This window comes from Sceloporus occidentalis, unplaced genomic scaffold, assembly GCF_023333645.1.
Source record: "Sceloporus occidentalis isolate IW3139 unplaced genomic scaffold, rSceOcc1.0.p SCAF_2, whole genome shotgun sequence".
Lineage (NCBI taxonomy): Eukaryota > Metazoa > Chordata > Lepidosauria > Squamata > Phrynosomatidae > Sceloporus > Sceloporus occidentalis.
In genome coordinates, this window is record NW_028316982.1 from 112,037,064 (window position 1) to 112,060,463 (window position 23,400).

The 23,400-nt window shown below is 40.4% G+C and overlaps 2 protein-coding genes across 3 annotated transcripts in view; both read right to left on the reverse strand.

Annotated features, from left to right (window-relative positions):
- On the reverse strand, positions 1–11,779 carry LOC149318880 (UPF0728 protein C10orf53 homolog). The gene is made up of 3 exons (XM_089507906.1): positions 11,686–11,779; positions 2,698–2,817; positions 1–65 (listed from the first exon to the last, which is right to left on the reverse strand). Exons 1-3 carry the CDS (start codon positions 11,777–11,779, stop codon positions 1–3), a joined length of 279 nt encoding a protein of 92 aa, XP_089364032.1.
- Positions 11,780–16,999: 5,220 nt separating this feature from the next.
- LOC149318881 (choline O-acetyltransferase-like) overlaps positions 17,000–23,400 on the reverse strand; it is a 69,286-nt gene continuing 62,885 nt past the window's right edge. For both annotated transcript variants that reach the window (XM_089510627.1, XM_089510626.1), the window contains one exon: positions 17,000–20,586. In XM_089510627.1, the coding sequence (XP_089366753.1) occupies positions 20,317–20,586 (270 nt within the window). In that variant the 3' untranslated portion in view covers positions 17,000–20,316. The remainder of the gene's footprint in view (positions 20,587–23,400) is intronic.

Below are 23,400 nucleotides of genomic sequence, written 5' to 3' on the forward strand. Positions count from 1 at the left end.
TCAGTAGGCATTTAAGACTGCTACTCTGGCTTCTTGACACAGTGGGTCCAATATACCTTCACCTCCTGGGAGAGAGGGAGGAAGAAATAGACAACATTTAAAATGCAAGCCAGACCTCCAACAAAACATTTCTTCTTATCCATTTGTTAGAAATGAGAGGATGCTTGAACACAAGCCATATTTGATACAAGTTTTTAGCATATCTTATTTAGTGCTTCCTCAGTACAGTTTGCTGACTGAAGCAAAGCATGTGATGGCATTCTCTCTTGTTCTGTGAACAGCAGCCAGCTAGACTGGCAAGTGAACCTTACCAAAACATTTCTTTTAAGGTATCATTAATATTTATTCCTTTATTTGCCACCAGTTCCCCACTATTGGAAACCCAGATGGCTTACAATAGTTAAAACAAATGCAATTAAGATATAAAGAGAGAGAGAACAGCATAGAAGAAGTTATTATGAAAACCAAGTAAGCAAAATAGAAAATTAAAACCTTTTAAAGGCAAAGGGTAAAAATCAGGATGACACTACGCCATAAAACAGCACCATTAAAATCCCCATGGTCTGTTCCTAAAAAATCCTGTTGAAGCAGAAAAGTTTCACCTGCTAACTGAATGATGACATGGCTGAATGCTATGAATCCTGGGCTTTTTAGTTTGTTGTGTCAATTAAATGATGCATCCACATTGCAGAAATAATCCAGTTTGACACCACTTTAACTGCCATGGCTCAGTGCTATGGAATAGTTTTGTGAGGCCACAATAAAATACAGTTCCTAGGATTCCACAGCATTCAGCCATGGCAGTTAAAGTGGTACTGTAGATTATTTTTACAGTAGGGATGGAGCCAAAGTGGTGTTAACCTGGATTATTTCTGCAGTGCAGATGCAGCCCTAGCTTCCCCAGAGAGGAAGTTCCAAAACTTGGGAGCAGCCACCAAGAAGGTTTCTTCCTTGTTTCCACTACATGGAAAGTGAAAGGGCTGAGAGAAGGGGCTCCCTTGAAGATCCTAGAATTTAGGAAGGCTCATATAGGGAGACTTGGTCCCTCAGACAGTCTGGCTCCAGCTGCGTGGGGCTTAATTGTGTCTGAAAATGAACCAGCAACCACTGAAGCTTTTGCAACAAGGAATGTGAAGGCTCCCTCCAGCCTGCCCCACTGGAAACTAGCTGAAGCTCTTTGGGCCAACTCACATTTCTGAGCACCTTTAAAAAGCAGTTCATGTATAGCGTGTTACATTAAATCTACATTGGATGTAACTGAGGCATGTACCACCATAGCTATTGACAGGAACAGCCACAGCTGTCACACTAGCTTTATTTGTACAAATGCATTCCTGGCCACCTGAGAAACCTGAGGCTCCAGGCTTTGGGGCAGATCCAGGAGTACACACAAACTGCAAATTTTCAACTTCAGGAGGAGTGTAGCCCCATCCAGCACAGGCTAAAACTCTGTTCTTTGATCTGCCTTTGGGCTGACCAGAAATACCTCTGCCCTGTCTGGATTAAGTTTCAAGTTGTCTGCCTTCAGCCAGTCCATTACTGACAGCCGACATGGGTTCAGTACGTGGAATTCGATGGTTAGGAGAAATAGACCTGGGTGTCATTGGCATACTGGTGAGACCTGACCCTCCCAACTCCAGACACCTTCTCTCAGCAATTTCATGTATAGGTTAAGTAGCATGGGGAAAAGCACAGAAAGAAACAGACCAATGTCAAGGAGTTAGAGAAATTGCTCGAGCACCACTTTCTGAGCTCTCCACTCCCGAAAAGAATGAAACTACTGTAAAACAGTGCCTCCAACCACAATCCCACAGAGGTAGCCCAGAAGGATATCATGACTGATGGTATGAAAAACTGATAGGATGTCTAGCTGAACCAAGAAGTACGATTTATCCCTATCTGATTCCCGATGTAGGTTATTATTATTATTATTATTATTATTATTATTATTATTTGTATACCGCCCTATGGCAAACCAATCCGGGCGGTTGACAACAGTAAAATATAAAATATAACAATTAAAAATACTTTATCCCTCCCCCCCTTAAGACAGTATTAAACAGTATAACATATTAAAAACACAACATCAAAGCATAAAAACAACAATTAAAAACTAAAAACCCTGATATCCCTCTGTTGATCCTCAGCTATCACTAAGATGGGGCCACGGGAGGAATGAGGGAATCAGGGAACCTGGGCCGGGATGGTTAATCTGGAAAGGCCTGTCGGAAGAGATCCGTCTTGACCGCTTTTTTAAAGCTGTCTAATGATGTTATCTGACAGATCTCATTCGGCAGGTCGTTCCAGAGTTTGGGGGCGACAGCAGAGAACACCCTCTGGGAGGTCGCCGCAAGCCTAGATTTTAGAGGCTGCAGTAAGTTCTTCCCAGAGGACCGGAGAGCGCAGGGAGGATTGTACGGGAGGAGGCGGTCCCTGAGATAGCTTGGACCCAAGCCATTTAGGGCTTTAAAGGTGATAACCAACACCTTGTACTGGGCCCGGAAGCTGATACCAAGGAACCAAACCTGTCTCCATCCTCCATCATACAGCTTTGTTTTCTAAGAGACAAGATGACCAGGGGAATCAGAAGGAACAGATGGGGATAGGTCCTGCTAGGTTTCCCTTGAATCTAGTGCCTGAAGTGGTTATCTCGCTTTGCTTCATAAACAGACTCAACCTGGCCCAGTTTGTACTTGCCAAAATCCAAGTGGTTGATGTTGCACTGAAAGACAGTCTCTCCATTTACTATGAGCTGCACTTCATTCCAATCTGGTATTTCTTCAAGGATTATATTGTGCCCGTCTGCTTTCAACACAGCTGCAGAAAAGTAAAACCTGAAGCTGTTGACAGGGAAAGACCAGCTAATATGCAGGGGAGACTATGAGACATAATGCATTTCTTATGTTATTTTTAAGGGGGCAAACAATTATCTTTCTTACCTAAATATACAGAAATGTATATGACGACAGTTAGGAAGACTATCATACATTCATTTGGACATACCGGGGGAAAGAAAATAAAGTTCTAAATTATTTTTGGAAACAAATATTGTCCACAGTAGGGCTCTTTCAAAGGTGAGATGTTACAAATTAGAACATTACAGTTTTCTGTATGGTTTTGGTGAAGACGATGCCAATGAGGACGGGGTACATTTATAAATGCCACTTACCTCAAGCATGCAATATGCTAATGAACACACAAAAGCTGTATCAAAGGTAGAGGTGAGTGAAGTTTGGCTGGAGGGCTGCTTTCCAGGCCACTGACCCTTTTACGTTCTTCCTACCACCCCTTTAAGGAACAATTTAAAAATCCAGGAACAGCATTTCATCTTTGTGCTGCTTGACATAAACACAAACAAGAGCATTTTGTCTGGAAACCATGCCCTAAGAGGAGCGGCTTAGGGAGCTGGGGATGTTTAGCCTGGAGAAGAGAAGGTTAAGAGGTGATATTATGGCCCTGTTTAAATATTTGAAGACATGTCAGATGGGGGATGGAGCAAACTTATCTTCTGCTGCTCCATAGAATAGGACCCTGAGCAATGGATGCAAACTACAGGAAAAGAGATACCACCTCAACATTAGGGGGAACCTCCTGACAGTAAGAGCTGTTCCACAGTGGAACACACTCCCTCAGAGAGTGGTGGAGTCTCCTTCTTTGGAGGTCTTTAAACAGAGGCTGGATGGCCATCTGTTAGGAGTGCAGGAGGTTGGACTGGATGGCCCTTGAGGTCCCTTCCCAGTTCTATGATTCTATGATGCTATGATTAGTTTCCCATGCAAGTAGGGAAATTCTTAATCAGGGGCACTTTCGCACTAAATAATTAAAGCTCTGTGATTCCACTTGGACTGTCATGGTTCCAGCCTAAGGAATCCTGGAATTAGAAGTTCAGTATTTTGAATTCTCAGCCAGGGAGTTCTAGTGCCTCCCAAATGGCTAATCCCAGAATTCAATCTGCTGGTGGGCATCATGCCAGTTAAAGTGGAATGTTTTGAAGTCATCCTGATTTTATGGGCAAAAAGAAATGTCATCTTTCAGTAATAGGAATCCTTTCTGATTTTTAGAATCAGTGGTGACGCAGTGGTTAAATGCCTGTACTGCAGCCACTCACTCAAAACCATACAGTTGCGAGTTCAATACTATCCAGGGCTCAAGCTTGACTCAGGCTTGCATCCTTCTGGGGTTGCTAAAATGAGTAACCAGCTTGTTGGGGGAAATTAGCATACAGTTGTAAACTGCTTGGAGACTGCTTAGTTCAGTACGAAGTGGTATATAAATGAAGCTGCTATTGCTATTGAAGATGCATTACTTACGGAGATCAGCTACGTTAACCTCAAAAACTCTTATAACAATTCATCCTGTTGATAATATTCTAGAAAAAGTGACAAAAAATTCTACGAGAAACAGGTTTTGATCAAATGATTGGCTGGGAAATGTCAAATTTCTTGGCTCTTTTGCACAGTCTGGAATTAAGTTAAAGTGGAAAATACAAACTAAGTCCATCATCTATGTTAGAAAAATAACTTTAATTAAATTTCCCTTATTTGTTAGAAAGTTTCCATCTTAATTCATAGGTCTGTTGATTTCAATTTGGTAGCTACTGTCTATGTCCTATGGAATCCTGGGTTCAGTGAAGCTATAGAGCTTTCTGGCTTAAAATCTGAAACATCCTTACATGAACTACAAATCCTAGGATCCCATAGAATGGAGCCATAGGAGTTACAGTGGAAACATAGACCTTAAAGTGTGCAATGTGAAAGTGCCCTTTTAAAAATTGCTGTCAAAATGCATCTAAACATTTGAAAAATAATGTTTAAAAATAACTAGAAACCATTACTCATCCAGGAATAAAGTAACACGGCCCTCACTCTTGAGTTGTGGCTTCATTATACCCTTCTTCCCAAGAAAAGTAACTAGTTACAGGTAAACCATGTAACTCATAACTCATTATTTCCAGATGCTGCTTGTAACAGGTGTGCAACACAAAAATATTTAACAGGTGAAAGCAGTTGGTGTAGATAAATAAGATGTATGAAAATGACCGACTGCTAATGTCAGGTTTTTGTTAAGAGTCTTGGAACAGAGCCAGGCAGGTGCGTGTGTTTAGGTAACTAGCCAGGTAGTTCTAGATAACAGTTTACTCATTTTGATCTATGTTCCTATGCCAGACAAAACGCATTTTGCCTCTTACAGTCTGACGGCTTTGAAAAGCCAGCATGCCTCCACTTTACCTGTTAATGCATTTGGCATTTCTCTACAGCAAATGGGGCCCTCCTCCTCCCGCCCCTTTCAGATCTAATTGTTGGATTTTAATTTAACGTCTTGAAGAACTACAGGAAATCCCCCAGCAAGATGTCCACTTAATGAGCCTGGGCTCTCTTGAGGTACATGTAGTAGTCTTACTTTATTTGTCTGGCAAATATTTTGACAGTTTGGAAGAGGCCTCATCAACTGCTTTTTAGTGCTTTCTGGAGAAGTTAAATGGGCACATGCAATTTACTAAATACAAGAGTACACAGGAGGTGGTCCCCTCCTTCTGGGCTACCATATCATCTCTTTATTTGTACTTTTCTATTGTGTACCCATGATTTTCACCCCTCCCATCTGACTTAGGCCAGTGGTTGCATGAAATGAGAGTCTGGACAAAGTCTAACCAAGTGAGATAGAACTGAAATACATTCATAACCATCAGTGGGCTGTGAAATTTTATTATTTGTTGTTTGTTTGTTTGTTTCCCTGCATTTCTCCCAACATGGGATCTAAGGCAACACAGAGCATGGCAGTTAAAACAGTATCAAACAGCATTAACTTTGAGCAAACCAGACTTTCTCAACCTCAGAGAAAGCAAACCACCTCTGACCAAATCTTGGCAAGAAAACCCTGTGATATGAACCTGTATCTTTCTATTCCAGGTCCAGCCTTCTAACTATTAAACTATACGGATCCTCTCTCATCAGGGCTTTCTGTATGAATGGCCCTAAGGCTAAAGCATTCTGCTATTAAAAGAATGAAATAATTAATGTGTCTAGCTTGTGCTATATGCAAATATAATATGAAATAATATGACATATTAACTAAATGGATTTGAAGAACTGGAATATAGCAATTAGAATATGAATTTGAAGGCTAGATATATGGTCTTTTGTTAAGCATATAACAGGCAAAATGCTCAGGATGGCTGCATAGTATCTGGAGATCCCTCTGGAATGTTGTACAGTGATGCTTCTTAAGCTATTTCATGTCAGGTACCAGAAACCAGTGGAACCAGTGAAGTTGTCCATCCATGGGCTGGATGGTGGAACATCATGGTCAAATCTACTATGCTTTTTAAAAAGACTAAGCATAACTCTTTTCATGGCCAATTTAAGCTGGATCTGCAGTAAGTGTTGGAGAAAAGGGTGAGAAAAGAATGGTTTAAGAATCCATTAAGAAAACAAAATTAATGGCCACAGATGATTTACATAAGTATTAAGTGGATGAGGAAGACAGCTAAACAGTTGAAGATTGTCTAAACTTTGGCTCAGTTATTAATTAAAATGGGCATTGTAACCAAGCAAGCTGAAAAAGGGTAAGATTTGGAAGGGCAGCTATTGAAGGAACTAGAGAAGATCCCCAAGTGTAAAAATGTATGATTGAATCCCAAACTTAGACTCACTCATGCCATAGTATTTGTGATTTCTATGTATGGTTGTGAAAGCTGGACAGTGAAGAATGCTGACAGGAAGTGCAACTCAATTGGAATGTGAAGCTAAAGTAAAGTTCTTTGAATACTATGGAAGGCCCCAAAGAGAAAAAAAATGGATCCTAGAATAATTTACGTGTTAACATTTGCTAAAAGTCAAAATGACCAGACTGAGGCTACCATACTTTGAACACATCATGACACAACATAACAATAGACATGAGATAACAGAAAAGGCAAGAATGTTTAGTAAAGTGGAAGGCAGCAGGAAAAGGGGAAGACCATGTTACAAGTGGATAGACTGAATCAAGGAAGCTGTGGACTTGGATTTGCAAGAGCTGAACAGGGTTGGATGCATCTACACTGCATAAATAATGCAGTTTGACGGCCATGGCACCATCCTATAGAATCCTGGGATTTGTAGTTTTGAGGCACCAGCACTCTTTGGCAAAGAAAAGCTAAAGATCTTGTAAAACTTCAGATCATAGGATTCCATAGGATGGAGCTACAGCACTTATAGTGGTGTCATACTCCATTGTTTCTACAGTGCAGATGTCTCACTCTTAATAACAGGGTATCTTAGAGGGATCTCATTCATAGCGTTGAAGCCAACTTGATGACAATTAACAACAACAAATCTGTTTCTCATGCACCATTTTCTCATTCCAAATAATAATTCCCCACAGATGGTATCGGTTCCATGAGAGAAACTATTTGTATAGCATATGGAGGTAGTAGTACATATATAAGATGGGTAGAATATCTAGTTCAATGATAAAGTATGAGTTATGACCAGAGAAACAAGCTGCAACTGTGAGTATGCTTTCCAGCATTGGCCTTTTGTAGCTTTAATTCAAAAAAAGGTAAAATGCGGGCACTGAAGAAACAGTTGCTATTATCAAGTACAACAGGAGGTAGATTGCACTGAGACAATGAGGGCTCTTGAGACAAACTTGTTTATCTTCCCACCATCCAGAAGAGCCAGTGGTTTGCCTGCTTGCTAATAAGACCTTTTAAGGCTGCAATCTTATTTCCACATACCTGGCAGTAAGCGCCACTGAGCTGTGGGACTTGCTTTTGAGTAGATTGCACTGTTAGGGTGCCTTTTAAAAAATGGGGATAGACTTTTCAAATTTACCACGTCAGCAATCTGAACCTAAGGCCAGTACTTAACCTTGATTTTTAAATGACTCCTTTTACTTTCTACTCTGTGTTTAGCACCCCATCTCCTTTACAATGGTCCACGATGGTAAGTGGTAAACTAAGTACAACTTGGTTGCCACACAGCCCAAATTTTACTGATCAGTCCAAAGATGAGTATACAATAATATCAGAGAAAGAAAATGTGCAGTTGGAGAAAAGATAGCACACCTAATGTTTAAAATAGATAAATAAATGTTTGCATGTCCAGGGGCAAGGCTTGCTCCACAAAAAATGACACACGCTTAGGAAATTTGGAAGGAAAAGGGCAGAACTATTTATTGGTCACAGCCAGAGATGGATTGGCAAATACATGGGACTGGATCTGGGCATTGGCCAATGTTCTTTTTTGTGGTTTTTTCAGGCTATGTGGCCATGTTCTAGAAACATAGCCCAAAAACCCCACAAAAAATATGGATGCCGGCCATGAAAGCCTTTGACTTCCCACCTGTTCTGTATCCAGAAATGGAAGTAAGATGGGAAGGATACACCTAAGATGGGGCACATCCCCCAGTGTGGAAGTGTGGGAGATTTAATCACAGGAGCCCTGGTGGCGCAGTGGTTAAATGCCTGTACTGCAGCCACTCACTCAAAACCATAAGATTGCGAGTTCAATACCAGCAAAAGGGCTCAAGCTTGACTCAGGCTTGCATCCTTCCAAGGTCGCTAAAATGAGTACCCAGATTGTTGGGGGCAATTAGCTTACAGTTGTAAACCACTTAGACACTGTTAGTTCAGTATGAAGCAGTATATAAATGAAGCTGTTTTGCGTGTGCTGGAAATACCTCTGCCCACATCTGGGCATCCTCATTTCTGTCAGGCTCCCTTCACCCATTGGGTTCAAATGGCAGTTTGAACCTCATTGGCTAATTTTTCCTGCCTCCATCCTCATAGAGGCACCACATAACCTCCTGGGAAAAAGGTGCAAGGAAACAGCCATGATGAGGCCTCTGGCACATAGTGCCACCCTAGACTTCAAATTAGCAATGGGGTGAACCCTGTAGCCCAGTTCTCAACAGAAAGGAAATGCATCAAACCAATTCTTATGAGAGTGACACCATAGTCCTATCAAAACCCAGTTCTACTTGAGGGGGAAGTCTCTCTGCACACGCTCACAGACATTCCAGAATCTGCTGGGGTGGATCAAGGTTTTTGGCAACCATCAGGTTACATTGATTTTCATCCACTTGTTATAAATGGGACACTGTCAAGAAAGCTGCCCACTGGAAATTAATACAGCCAAACAAAGCACAAGTTGCACAGCTAGCAACAAAATTGTGGCTCTGGAAGGCTAGACACAGAATTGCTGAACAAGGGGCTTCTGAACCCATGCTCAGACAAGGAGCTTATTTTTCAGTACCAGATCTGGATCTTGCACAAAAATCCTTTTGCATGGATAACCACCACTGCCTTCCCTCAATCTCTTGATTTCAACAGCCTTTTTTTGGGGTGGGGGGGGGGGGGGTGGGGGAGGAGGGGAGGAGAACTTGTCATTATTGTGAATCAGAATATGAATTGCTTCCTGATATATCCTGTAAATCTGGAGGTCTCTCAAGAGATCACAGCTTATCTGCTTGTCACCTCTGATGAAAGTTGACTTCAACCTATGTGGCACTATGAATGAGAGACCTCCAAATCCTCTTACTCTCAACAGCTTTGCTGAGGTCTTGCAGATTCAGGGCTGAGGCTTCCTTGATTGAATCTATCCATCTCTAATGTGGCCTTCCTCTTTTCTCATTGCCTTCCACCTTACTAAGCATTATTGTCTTTTCTAAGGAGTTGTGTCGTCTCATGATATGACCAAAGTGCAATAGTCACAGTGTAGTCATGTCAGCTTCTATGGTGAATTCAGGCTTGATTTGCTCCAGGACCTATTTAATTGTCTCTTTAGCAGTCCATGGTATCCAGCACCACATTTCTTCCTATCAACTTTCTTTGTGGACCAAGCTTTCACAGTCATATACATAGAAATGAGGAATATGATGACACTGACAACCCTAACTTTAGTATTTAATTATATATCTTTGTACTTCAGGATCTTGTCAAGTTCCTTCATACCTGTCCTTCCAAGCCCTAGTCTTCTTCCGATTTCTTGACTGAATCTTCATTCTGATTAATGACTAAACCATGGTATGGGCAATCCTTAACTGTTTCAGTGTCATAATTGTCTACTTTAAAATTATGCAAATCACTTGTGGTAATTAATGTTTTCTTAATGATCAACTGTAAACCTGCCTTTGCACTTTCTTCCTTGACTTTCTTCAGTCATTGTTCCAAGCCTTTGCTGTTTTCTGTTAGTAGAATGATGTCATCTACATAGCTTAAATTCTTGATGTTTCTTCCCCCAATTTTCATGCCTCCTTCCAAGTCTAATTCTGATTATGTATGGTATGTTCAGCACACAAATTAAACACATAGGGTACCAAAATGCAGCCTTGCCTGACCCCTTTGCCAATTGGAAACCATTCTGTTCTTCTGTATTCTGTCCTGACAAGTACAGGCTAACCAAATGTTCTGGCTCACCAAAGGGGGAGTCAGGGCTAAGTGGGTCTCCACACCTCCCATTGGCAAACATGAACCATCTCCCTTGAATTTACCCTTTCTAGAACATAGACCCAGAGGCCTTGCATGGTCATTACACCATGTAATATATTGGCCAGCTGATGCCTGTGTATACAAGCTGACTCTTGTTTTGCTTGAAGAACATGTCTGTAATGAACAAATTGCTGGCCTCACAAAATTCAGCCACTTTCCTGCTCCATTTCTTAATCCTAAGTGAATTTTTTCCTATAATCTTTGATTCTGCTGTGTTTCCTACTTTTGCATTCCTAGCACCTAAGATTAACAAGACATCCTATTATCATGTGTGATCAATTTCCTCTGTACAGAATCTTTCAATTTCTTCTTCTTCTGCCTCTGTAGCTGAAGTATAAACTTGGATTATGTTTATATTGATTGGTTTTCCCTGAAGCCGTATTGATATTATTCAGTCAGACTTTGCATTATGTCTACTGCAGAGAGATTTAGTTAAAGTTTGGCTGCTTTAACTAAACCTCTCCTCATTATTAATGCCACCTCATTTGTCCTTAGATTTTCAGTTCCTGAGTAAAACACTGTGTAATTATCTGATTCAAAATGTCTCATTCCTGTCCACTTTAGTTTGCTCACCCCTATTTTTACAGAGTTAAAACCTTCCATTTCTTGTTTTACTATGTGTAGCTTCCTCCTGATTAATGCTTCTCACATTCCATGTTCTTATGTGTTGTGCAGCTTCTGACTTTCTTTTCACCTCTGAGAACATTGATAGCTGGACCTCCTTTTAGCTTGAGTCCAGTTGCCTCATTAGCCACAGCACTACTAACAGTTGTCCTCCGCTATATCCCAATAACTCATTTAGTGCTATCTGACCTAGTAGTCTCATCTTCTGGCACTATCTCTTGTTTCAGTTTGGATTATCTTATCATAGGAGAATTCATGGTAAAAGGCATTCAAATGGGGTTTACCGTGCCTCCTTCTGCACAGTACTAACACGCATTAGCTATGGTGTCACTGCCATTGCCTCTGAGAGACCCTCCACTAGTGTCAACCCTTCTACTGCTGCAGTTTGGCACAATGTCTGACTTCTCAGAAGAAGTCTCTCTGACATGGGAGACCTTACCAGCAACACTGTTGCTATCTGCATACCCTCTTGCCTCACAGAAGCACACAATCCCACTACTGTGGAAAGGGAGTGCCATTGGTAGGATCCCTCTAGGTACCTTCCTCCAGCCCACCATCAGCTCTGACAGATTTGGCATGTTACTCACTTTGCAAACCCTCCAGCCGGAAGGTCCTATGTTCAACCACACCGCAGCTCCTGTAGGGCCCATATCTGAGTGTCACCAGGGCACATTTTGGCATTGCTGGACCAGTTCACAGTTAAGCCTTGTTAAGGAGGAGAATGGTCTCAGCAGACTTTGGAGGGCTTCATAGACCCCCCCCCCCAAAAAAAAAAAAAAAGGAAAGGGAAAAGAAAAAGGTCAGCTAGTCTCTGCCTTACATAGGCTACCAATAGCAATAGCAATACTAAAGGCACTTGAGCAGTTTTTGCTGAAGTCTGCCTGGGAGCCTATTACTGCTTCATCTGCCTAGGAGACCATTATTGCGTCAGTTGCATTACCCACAGTACCATAGTGAGGCCGGTTAGTCCCCTCTCATGGGGTAATATCATAACTGAGAGCTGTTGATACCATACCCTCCAACATTTCATAGATGAAAACATGTAGCCATGTAATATCAAGTTGTGGACAAGATATCAGAAGTTATTAATGAGGAAGAACACATAAGCTAGGAGAAACTGCAGAAACTTGCTTTTGTCGGAGCTTAGTGGGAAGGGCAAGATTCTGTCCTTCTGTTCCTTCCTTCCTTTCTGATTTTATACTCAATAGTACCATATAATCTATATAATAAATCATTAATAAATATTTCCATTTTTATGTCACAAACACTTCAGCCCCCCTCCCTTCTCCCTCAACTCCTTCCAATGGCTATGACAGATATTTTAGTACCCAATACTTGCAATGTGGTATATCCTATTAATAGTTTATCTCCTCCTCTCCCCCTTGCTAAGCTAATTGGGTGCAAAAAATGTTGCACGTTGAACTCTGTTTGCAGCAATTGGAGTAAGTTCAGTACAAAGAGGGAGGAGAGACAAACTGGGACATTTTAAAAGCAGCTGAAAAGTAGCGTGTCAGAGGATTAATAGGGACTGTTCCTGGCAAATTGGATAGTTGGAGAGTATGCCTGATGCACAACAGATAGAAAGGTGGGGGAAGGTAGCTGGAGCAGCCTGGATGGCAAAGGATGTTTCTCTTTTGCTCTGAGGATCAGAAAAATAAAAATACAAAAAACTTAATTGAGCACTGGACCACTCTCCCCTCACCAGCCTTACAGACAATGGTTAGTGATGAAGATAAGACATTTTTACAAATGCCCACACTAAAGGGCTTTCCCAAGTCTCTCAAGTACAGAAAGCAAATTCTGAGTAAGATGCTTAACACCTGTAAAAATCCTCCACTTTATAATGGGGCTTCATTTATGCATAAAGCTCAGCTTCGTACTGTACAAGATTGGGCTAGCTTCCTTTTTGGACTGCCAGAAGCCTTCAGTGGCTATGCTGGCTAAAGGGTTCTTGGAGTTCTGCAGCTTTTCAAGAAACATGGCTTCCCACTTATTCTTCAGGGGGTCTTTCACACTACCCAATTAAATCACCATGATTTCATTATAACTGCCATGGATGCAACCTATAAAGTCTTAGGTTTTGAGCTTGGTAATGAACTAGAGCGCTCTGAGTGAGATTTCTAAATGCCCATTCTCAAACTGTGAATCCCAGGATTCCATAGTAGAATCATAGCATTTTTACTGTGTAGTATTAAAGGCCCTAGGGCATGAGAATAATGGTATCTTGAATTCTGGTTATATAGCCATCAACATTTTGAGCCTGATAAGTGCCAGAATTCAAATTCTTGTTTCATACCTTTCAGTTGTCCCACCTTGGCACTGGTAGTCCCAGTTGATTTTCTGCTGTTTCACTTTTTCAGCTGCTTTTAAAATGTCCCAGTTTCTCTCTGCTCCCACTTTTCCTCTTTGTTCTCAGCATTCATTGTTGCAAAATGAGTTGAAATTGCAAAAAATAGTTTGCACACAATTCACTCAGTAGGAGGGTGAGGAGAGGAAGGACAGAATCATTCCCTTCTCAGTAGGCTCAGGCAAAGGCAACTTTCTGCAGCCTGTCCTAACTTGTGTGTTTTTCCTCATTAATAATGTCTGTCATCTTGACCACTTTCTGATGTTGCTTGGCCACATGTGTCACTTTTTCCATCTATGAAATGTGGGATGTCTTTATAAGCTGAGGTTCTGGAACCCTATAAGCATCAAATATTACAAAGGAAAAGGTGCTTATACCTTCTGTATAAAGGCAAGGGGGGACTCTCTCCTCTCTACAAAGACCTCTGCATGAGACTTCAAGGCAACTCTAACTCTTGGCATCTTTTTATAAATTATTGGCAACTGTGTGTTAGTTCAATTCACTAAGAGGTGATCTCTTGGCAGTGTGCCTGTCTCTGGTCACATTTTAATTAGACTAGAAGCATTATTTATTAGACCAATACTAGCAGTACGCTTTGGACTTCATGAAGAAATATTGCTGGCTGTAGTAAAAGTCTCATCTGGATCATTTGGGGAACCTATCTATCTATCCTTGGTTATCAGCACAGCACAACTATGGATGTAGCATTCTTCATATTTAAGGTTGAGCATACACTGTATATAATATTTCTTGCAGATCAATTCTTTGATCAGACTGGGTTCATCAGAATAACCAGGATAAAATATAGATATCCCACTCAGGTTTTCTACAGGGCATCTGAGGTAGTTGGAAAAGGTAGTCTGGAGCCTTACACAGAGATGGAACAGGGGCCAGAATTCCAGGCCTACAAATAAAACACTGTAAATAATGATCCAAACAAATACATGTCTAGTAGGACTTTGCTGAAATGTCAGAACCAATGACAAGACCCAAAATGAATAGTGCAGTATTCTATAAAACAAAGCTGAGGAATGCATTCCCTCCAGATGTGGGAGTTCCTGTTATCCCTCTGTGTTGGCTGTTACTGGTAAGAATTGTAGTTCAGCAACATGTGGAGATTCACAGGTTCCCAGCCCCTGCAATAAAGACTTCAACTGTTTCAGTGTGGCAGGAATGTCTTGGTTAATTTTCTACATCTCATTTTCTCATATACTTTTAAAAACATATAAGTTCCTTTTTCTTCCCCTCCCACTTTTTCATCCATACTGTGAGGGCTTTTGTCAGTCAATGCAAACTGAATGTGTAGTGAAAAAAGTAGTTTGCACTAAATTAACTCAGCAGGAGTGAGAGGAGAGTACATACCCACTCAGAAATAGAGGCCCTGTATAGACTGGCCTGAAAGGCCGGCCTGGGGGCAGAGTCGGGCATAGGATCCTGAAGACGCATGCTTGTCTACTTCCCCCCCCCCCCACGGTGCCCTGATGCTGCCTACCATTCCAGACAGTGTGTGGCATTACAGCACAGCTGTGGCACTGTGTCTAGATGACGCAGAACCGAAGGAGAGCCATATAGCCGCACCACCACTGGTATGGCACCCTTTCGAGGGTGCAAAAAGAAGCTGCTTTTTGTGGCTCCTTTTTGTGGCCTTGAAAAGTTGGATTGGGGCTGTGGTGTGAGGTTGCCACAGCCTCGATCCAGCTGAAGAAGGGGTGACTGTTTGTATAGCCCCAAGTCTCCATTTAAATGGGACTTATTTCTAGGTAAATGTGTAGTAGACTATAGCCTAAGACATTCTAAAAGGCCAATCAAATATATTATGACAATCATTTTTTCTTTATGACAACCCCCCCTTATATCTTTAATAACTAATTACATTCCATTCATCTTCTGGAGCTGAAAACATTGCGTATTATCCCTCCTCTCAAATTTTTAGTCTAAGAACAGCCCAGTCAAATGGGCTTGACTGAGAAGATGTAGTTCCAAGTGGCCATAGGAGTGTTACATTATGAAGCTGGGATTTGACCTGATCTATAATGTGCATTCTATCACCCCATTTATTCAAACCATATGCAGAAAATATTGTATGCAGAGCAGGCTTAGACTGCAGGTGGAGTGAAAATCAGAGGAAGGAAGATTAACAATTCAAGATATGCAGATAATACAATACTACTAGCAGAAACCAGAAAAGAACTGGAGCAATTACTGAAGAAGGTCAAGGATAAAAATACCAAGAACTAATGCTGAATATTAGGAAAAACAAAATTAATGACTACAGAATATCTATAAAAATTCATCCTAGATAATGAGAAAATTGAAATAGCCAAAGTCTCCATACTTTGGATCAAATGTTCATCAGAACAGGGACTGCAGTCAAGAAACTAGAGGAAGACTAACATTGGGGAGAGCAGCTATGAAAGGACAAGATTTTAAAGTGTGTTGATATAACTCTGAACCCTAAAGTGAGGATAATCCAAGACCTCATTCACACTATGAAAAAAACCTGGGGTGAACCTGGGTTATTTCCTAGGCGTTCACACTTGCCTTGAATGCATTCTGTGCACTTTTGGGGAGGGGGGCTACCCAAAACCCCATTTAACCCGGGATATCCGATACCGGGTTCCCCCCTAGAGTTTTCTTGAAAGAGCCACATCAATCTGCATCTTTGGCAGTGTGAATACGGTACTGAGTTGATTCAGATCACACAATCAACCCCCCTCTGGCCCTTCTTCCTTTTCCAGGGAGGAGAAAGGAGTAGTAGTAGTAGTGGGAAGGGCTCCTGAAGCTGCTGACCACTCTCTGGCCAGGATGGGCTGGGAAGATACTAGCAGTTGCCATGGTAAGGGAGGCTGCCCAGGAACATGTGAATAATACACAGGGTTAAAATACCTCAGAGAGATTCGCAAACCCAAAACATAATGGGAACAACAATCCAGTAGTGCATCAGCGCGGCAGTCCAAATCTCCTCATGACAAAAAAGTGAGTGTGAATGTGCCCCAAGCTATTGTATTTCCATCACCACATATGGATGTGAAAGGTGGAAAGTGAAAAAAGCTGATAGAAAGAAAATCAACTCATTTGAGATGTGGTGCTGGAGGATACCATGTTGTTTGAATCCCAAAAGATGAACAAATGGATCCTAGAATATCTCAAACTTGAACTCTCTCTGGGAGCCAGGATGACTAAATTGAGACAGTTGTACTTTGGCCATATCATGAGAAGGAATGAATAATTAGAAAAGACAATGCTAGTTGTTCTGATTTCTTTGGCCACATATATCCCAGTTTCATCTCTGAAATGTTGGAGGGTATATAAAGATAGATCACAATGCACTGGGGTATTAAAGTTAAGAAACACAGAGCCCACCCCAAGTCATAATATAAATATTGGTACAAGAATCTCTCCCTGACTCCTAATCACATGAGTCATGCAGAAACAATGGCTAGCAAAAAGCTAAGCCTTGCTGAGACCTTTTAAACCATTATTGTCAGTGATTACGCTAAAGTGTTTTCTATTTTGTACAAAATAAAAGGCAGACAGCTTTTTTTCTGCTACACTTTTATTGGCTACATATTTGTACTCATTGCATTTTGAATTTATAATATCAGTCTACAGTTCACTTTTGATATTGCCTATCAGAATGATTTATATATTTAAAGCATAAAACAACTCGGACTAAACAAAGAGGTTATAAATACATCTTAGATTTGTCATAAATCTATACTATATTATAAAAATAAAATATCACGAAAATATTAACTGTTAGATATCATGTAGCACACAATATAAAAAGTTGGAATATATTGCCCCTTCGTCTTGTACCGGCAGCTCCATCATGACAGCAGTCTGGAGCAAAAAAGTATCTACTGGATCAAATTAGATGTGACACTAGCTGATGAATGCATTAGCATATCTAATTTTTCCAGTGTAAAGAGCAGTTGTACGGTGAGTAGGATCAGGGCCAAAGTCCTTAGGAAGGGGCTTAACACTTTCCCACAAACCACAATGAAAATGTTCCCCCACCCCTACTGACGTGTCCATTGGAAAACTCAGAAAAAACCTCTCTTGCTATTGCCACTAAAGTGCTTAACTTGGCTTTATATTGCATGTGTGTCTCTACACATATATTGCATGGAATGCGAGTACTCAAAAGTGAAATGTTGCAGCTATTACAGTTGAGAACACTGGATTCTACAGACTGTGCTGGTGATTCCAGTCCTAACATATCAACCCTTGTTGGTTTCCTTTTCTTAGCACACTCTGGGTGCCCAACGATCCATATAGTTGATAGGATGGCTGGCTATATTTTGTTTTTCTCTCCTTCTCTCCAAGGATTTCAGAACAGCATTTATGGGTCTCTCAGAGGAAGGCAATGGCAAATCATCTCTGAGCTTTCCTTAATGAGTAAATCATTTGAAATTCATCAGGTCACCATAAGCTGACAGGTGACTTGAAGGTATGTACACTCCACATATGTTTTATTCTGGCAGTTGCCACCACTGTTTATGGGATATGTTTGGCTAAGTGTAAATGAGTACCCTCACCTTACTGAGCTTTACAAGATTTGAACACAGAAGCAGCCACTTCAAACCAGGCATTCTGCTTACTACATGCCAACCTGGTGGGACCAAACCAAATGGTGCAGTATGGATATATGGCTTTTTTGGTGTGTGAGGGTATCCAGGGGAAATGCAATCCACCTTTTCATAGGATACCTCCCATATAGGATGTACTACTCAGCCACTGTTGGGTTATTTTATGCTGCCACAGCCCAAGCTTCCTTTGGCAGGAACTTCTGATGGAGGCAGATCCATGAAGACTATTTCCTTAGTAGTAGAGTAGCCTCATAAACCTAAATGAATATAATATTTCTGGATTCAGTGTCCAGATTCAGTCTCTCCATCTAAATCCTCAAAGCACTTATTGCCTATGGTCCATTCTGTAGCTGAACACCCGTGTAGCTATCCTATCCAGTTTGCATAGATACACATGCTGTGGTTATATATTTCAAAGCTGCAGAATAACTTGGCATTTAGCTGCCCTAACAGCTAACATGAGAGGATTAATTAGAAGATCAAGGATTAGCCACTCCCTGAAATGCATGTGAGCACACACAAAACATCATAATGTTATTAGAAAACATGGCACGTTGTAGAAGGGTATACAGGTAGGTATGTAGGAATCAACCACGCTGCATCATTTGACAGCACACAGAGATAAGTTTTATCCAAGTTACATATATTCAGTACATGCATTAATTCAACCAGAGACTAATATATTGTATTTGGCACAGAAAATCTGGTTTTAAAGGTATATCCCTGACTCTGAAATTTATACAGTTCTGATATTAAGTAGCAGTTTCATTTCTGGAGCCCAAATCAGTGAGTGCTAGGCATGTCCAGTGTTTCCTGTACTAGGGGATCAGTGGTTCAACATTAGGCCTGTAGGGTAGGATGCTATATAAAAAGAGTATTATATTTTGTCTTGTGTTGATTACCTTGTTGGCAGCATCACCTGTTTGATAAACACAGGCTGTGTCATGGTTCTCGGGAAGCATGGCTGGAAAAAATCCTACACAGATCTATCCTTAGATATCTGAAGTTATATGGTAGTAATTCATGCAGAGAGGGAAGACAACAAAATATCATAATGTGTCGTTTATATTGATGGGTTCAACAAAAAAACACAGAAGGAAAATAGGACCCAATCACTGGTATATCTAGCCTAATTCTATCATCAATATTAACTGGTAGCAGAAGGGAGCAGTTCTCTGGGGTCCCTCAGGGAGTTGCCTGAAATCATTGGTTCACTCTCCAGTGGTTCATACTTTTCAATATTTCACAGATGTGGCCAAACAATATCAAGGTGCATTCAAGCTGGAAAAAAGTTATAAATGAGGAAGAACACACATGCTAGGAGAGGCTGCTGCTGTTTGCCTCAAACTGGGACAATTTAAAAGTTGTGAAAAAGTAGGATGATAGAGGATTAATTGGGACTGTCCCACCCAAATAGTTCAGTTGGAGGGTATGGTGGAAGGAGCACTGAAGACTGAAAGTGGAACAGGGTTTCTTTGTAAAACACATGCTTTACATCTGAGCTATGGCCACTCCCTGAGAGACTCTGCAAATGCCATTGATTTGGGCAGAAAATGCTTTGCCCCCCACCCCACAGCATCTCACTGATCTGCCTTATCAACCATGTTGGAAGCAGCCACAGATTTCATTTCTATGCTACTGATTTTGGAAAGGGGATGCAGAAGCCTGCCTGCTCCCAATCTTGCTTTATACATGAAGGGTAGACGTGTGTCCCTATGTTGGGGGGCAGGAAAGAAGAGAAGGCTCATGCTAGAGGTCTGCCTGGAATTGCCGCCAAGGCACATTTGGCTTCCAGGCAATGGGAGCGTGCTTTGGCAAGTATAGTGCACTTTAGCCACAACCATTCATAAAATATGACTTCTTGCTAACTGGATATTTCTAAACACACATTAAAATGAATTGTACATGGCTCCATTTCTGAGATCGATAATTAACACATTAATTTTGTGCTGAACTGAAACATTGCCTCTTTAAGTAATTTAAGCCATCATCTTGGTAAGTACTGTACTGGCAGGAATCTGAGCCAAAGAGAAATGGGAGTCTCCACCTTGTAATAAGCAGGTCAGCTTTCCCTAAATTGGCATCCTCCAAATGTGCTGGAATGTCACTTCCATCATCCCCTGGTTGAGGATTATGCGGACAGAAGCCTAGCACATGTGCAGAATAGAGAAGGCTGAAGGTGGTTCTGTTTAATAGCTTGCTCTTGGAGAGCAGCATTATTCTACCCAAAGAAGTATCTGCAGAGTGGCAAAAAGGAAAGGGTTGAGTGGGCACAGAAATTAGTGCTTACGGCCCGGCTGAGATGTTGAGGATGCTTCTTGTTTAGCTGGGCTGCTGGCTGGAGTTGTGTTGCATTTGTTGCACAGCTCCTTCATATCCATGAGGCTTTCTCCCATGGCTTTTGCAAATTTGCTGGAGGAGGTCTCTTGACAGTCTTTAAAGCTTGAAATGCAGAACAAGATATGCTCTGGCTGTGGGTTGTAGCAAGCCCCATAACCATTAGGGATCACTGGGCCATAGCAGCAGAACATTTCCATGGTGGTTGGAACCTGATTCAGGAAGCAATGAAGCAGAGCCATGAGAAAGGTCAGCAGTGCTGTTGAAATGACTTACCATAAAGAATCATTACTGTATGATGTTTCTCAGAATGTGCCTTCTTGATCCAGGAAAATAAGATACGTAAGAGTCTCATACCCACCAAGCCAACACTTGCCCAATTCCTAATTTTCAAATTTTCTCTTTTTTCCTAAATATTTGGAACTATTTTAATGTTTGCCCTTTTGTTTCCAGCATGGTTTTTATTAATTTTAGTTATTTTACATAAATGTAACTGTTTTAAGGTTTAAGAGTTTGAATTTAATTCTACTGTTTTAGCTGCTTTTTATTATATTTGATTGTATTTTAAATGAGTTTAAGATCGTTAATGGTTGCATTTCATTTTAATGTTGATATTTTAAAATCTATTCTACATATTTTAATGTATAGTTTTGAAGGAAAGGGGGATTATAAATAAAATTAATACTGTTGATAATAAAAACTGATGCAGATTTAATCAAACTTGCAACAGATTCATCAAAATCAATGTTGCATACTAAGTATAACCAAGCCTAGTTCCAACCCCAAATCAGGATTTATTTATCCTTATCAAATACCGAAGAACAGGTACAGAAGTCTAAGAATTTTTTTTTTAGATTTTAGATTTTGAACAAGAATCAGAGTCTTCTAAAGTGTACAATTTGTTTATGAGAACTGCATGGTAGTTGAAAATTATTGCTTTATTTCTGCAGTATTAATATTGAATAATTAACTGAGTTTTTTCTGCAGTATTAATATTGAATAATTAACTGAGTTTTTTGTAAGAAAGGCTTACACAAGTCTCACAGAAATTTTTTTGGAGAGGATCTAGGAATCAATATATTCTGATACAATCTATTTTAATGGAGCCTCCCCCACTTTATTCCTCAATCAAAGCTCCAATGTTTATAACACTGTAAAGGGAGAGAATGCTGCCTCCCATAAAGCAAAGACACTGCTTGTTAAGAAATCCATATATCCCCTTCTTCTTTTGTTGTACACAAGCTTTCAAAAATGGCATTTGGCTTTTTCAATGGCATAGGACAGGCCATTAGTCCTACTAATAGAGTTACAGAATTGTCAGATAAATTTGCTGTGCAACAGCCGAAGGCCATAAAGCTATTCAGATGCACTTTATGCCCACGGATAGTTTCTTGGAGAATTTATGTAGTGGTATTCTGGTTACGCTCAGTCATGTCTGAAAACCCACAGACATCATGACAAGATCAAATTACTTATTAGATTTTTTATGTTTGTGTGTTGTATTGGAAGCTTTCCCTCGCCCACTTTTTAAAGAAAGAAATCTTCCTGACTTTCTCCTGTACTGCTAAAATTAACTGAACATTCAGTACACAACGTAGTTCTTTAAACCATTGCTGCTTGATATATACACATACATATGATTACTAAATGGTGTTGTTTGAAGTTATTTGTAAGTTGCATCAACTCAATAAAAGTTATGTTGAAAAATAAAGAGAAATAAAGGGTAATTGTATCAGGTGTTGTAATTTAAATTTATAATTTTAATTTTTCTAGGTGTTTATGTCCCAATTTATTGCCATTACATCCAGTCATATATGGGAATTACCATTTAAGAGTGACCTTAATACAAACAACATTACTAATGATACTGTATAGGAGGAGGTCAATGGGTGTGTGTGTGACACCATGCGTTACCGCACTGGGTGACGTCAACCTTAGTGATGCCACTGGTTTGACTGACATGTTCTTCCTTTCCTCCAGTGTGCCACACAGTTCAGCCCACAATAATAATAAACTTGGCGAATTGTGTTCCTGAGGACTGCAGGAACACAATTCAGCAAAAATAGATATGGGACTTCTTTCATACAGAGCTTCAAGCAGTAGAAGAAGGTGAAGGTAGGAGTACAGGATGAAGTGGATATACGGGTTACAGCAGCAGTTCACTTGACAGAACTGTGAGCCCAAGAAAACTGGTTTCTCTGGTCCCCAACATATCTGTCAAAGCATTTGCCGAAGATTAAATCCCTACTTGTCATACAGCTAGCGGGTGGCCTTCAAGTAGCCAGCCTTTGGTTTTCTGTTTAATCTTTATCTGTAAAGATAAGGAATTCTGACCTATTTAAGTGATAAGGTTGTTTTGAAGATGAATAAGATAAGAGACTGTCAGCTACCTTGAAAGTTAAAATTGCTTTGTTAGCCAACAATAGCAGCAACAAAAATAAATACCAATGCAAGAGACATTATTATTATTATTATTATTATTATTATTATTATGCTTTATTTATATAGTGCTGTAGATTTTGACAACAGAAACAGGGCAAAAGAAGAATAGGTACTTACAATATGTGGGCCAACTGGTTTTAATGTTCATGGTCACTAAATAAGAGGTTTCAAAATCTGACATTCAAAATCTGATATTTTCAAAATCTGATCTTTCTTGTATATTGATAGTGCAGTCCTATATGATTATTGTGAAATAAGCTCCATTGCATCAATGGAGGGGGATTGTGTATAGGAATCAGACTAATGGGCAATGAGCTTTAAAAATACAGAAGCCAAGCTGGTATTGAATTAACTAAATTTATAGCCCAGTTGTCCCTAGTACATTAAAATATATCCTCTTCACTTAAGGAGGTTTGCCTGGCACCAACTCTGCCATCACTCAGGTTTCAGGCAAAATCACTTTTTATATAGCTAGGCACTTAGCAGATTGATATGTATTTTCAACTGTGTTACCAGGCTTGTTTTGAAATTGTTTTAAACTATTTGTCTGTACATCACTTAACTAATGGGATGTTTAATAAGTC

Excerpts from the sequence above, each read along its gene's own strand:
- LOC149318880 (XM_089507906.1), bottom strand. The coding sequence starts at position 11,779 with ATGCCAAAATGTGCCCTGGTGACACTCAGATATGGGCCCTACAGGAGC. Across the intron at positions 2,818-11,685 it reads CCGGCTGGAGGGTTTGCAAA|CTGTGTTGAAAGCAGACGGG; the intron begins GTGAGTAACATG and ends ACTTTTCTGCAG. Across the intron at positions 66-2,697 it reads CATCAACCACTTGGATTTTG|GAGGTGAAGGTATATTGGAC; the intron begins GCAAGTACAAAC and ends CCTCTCTCCCAG.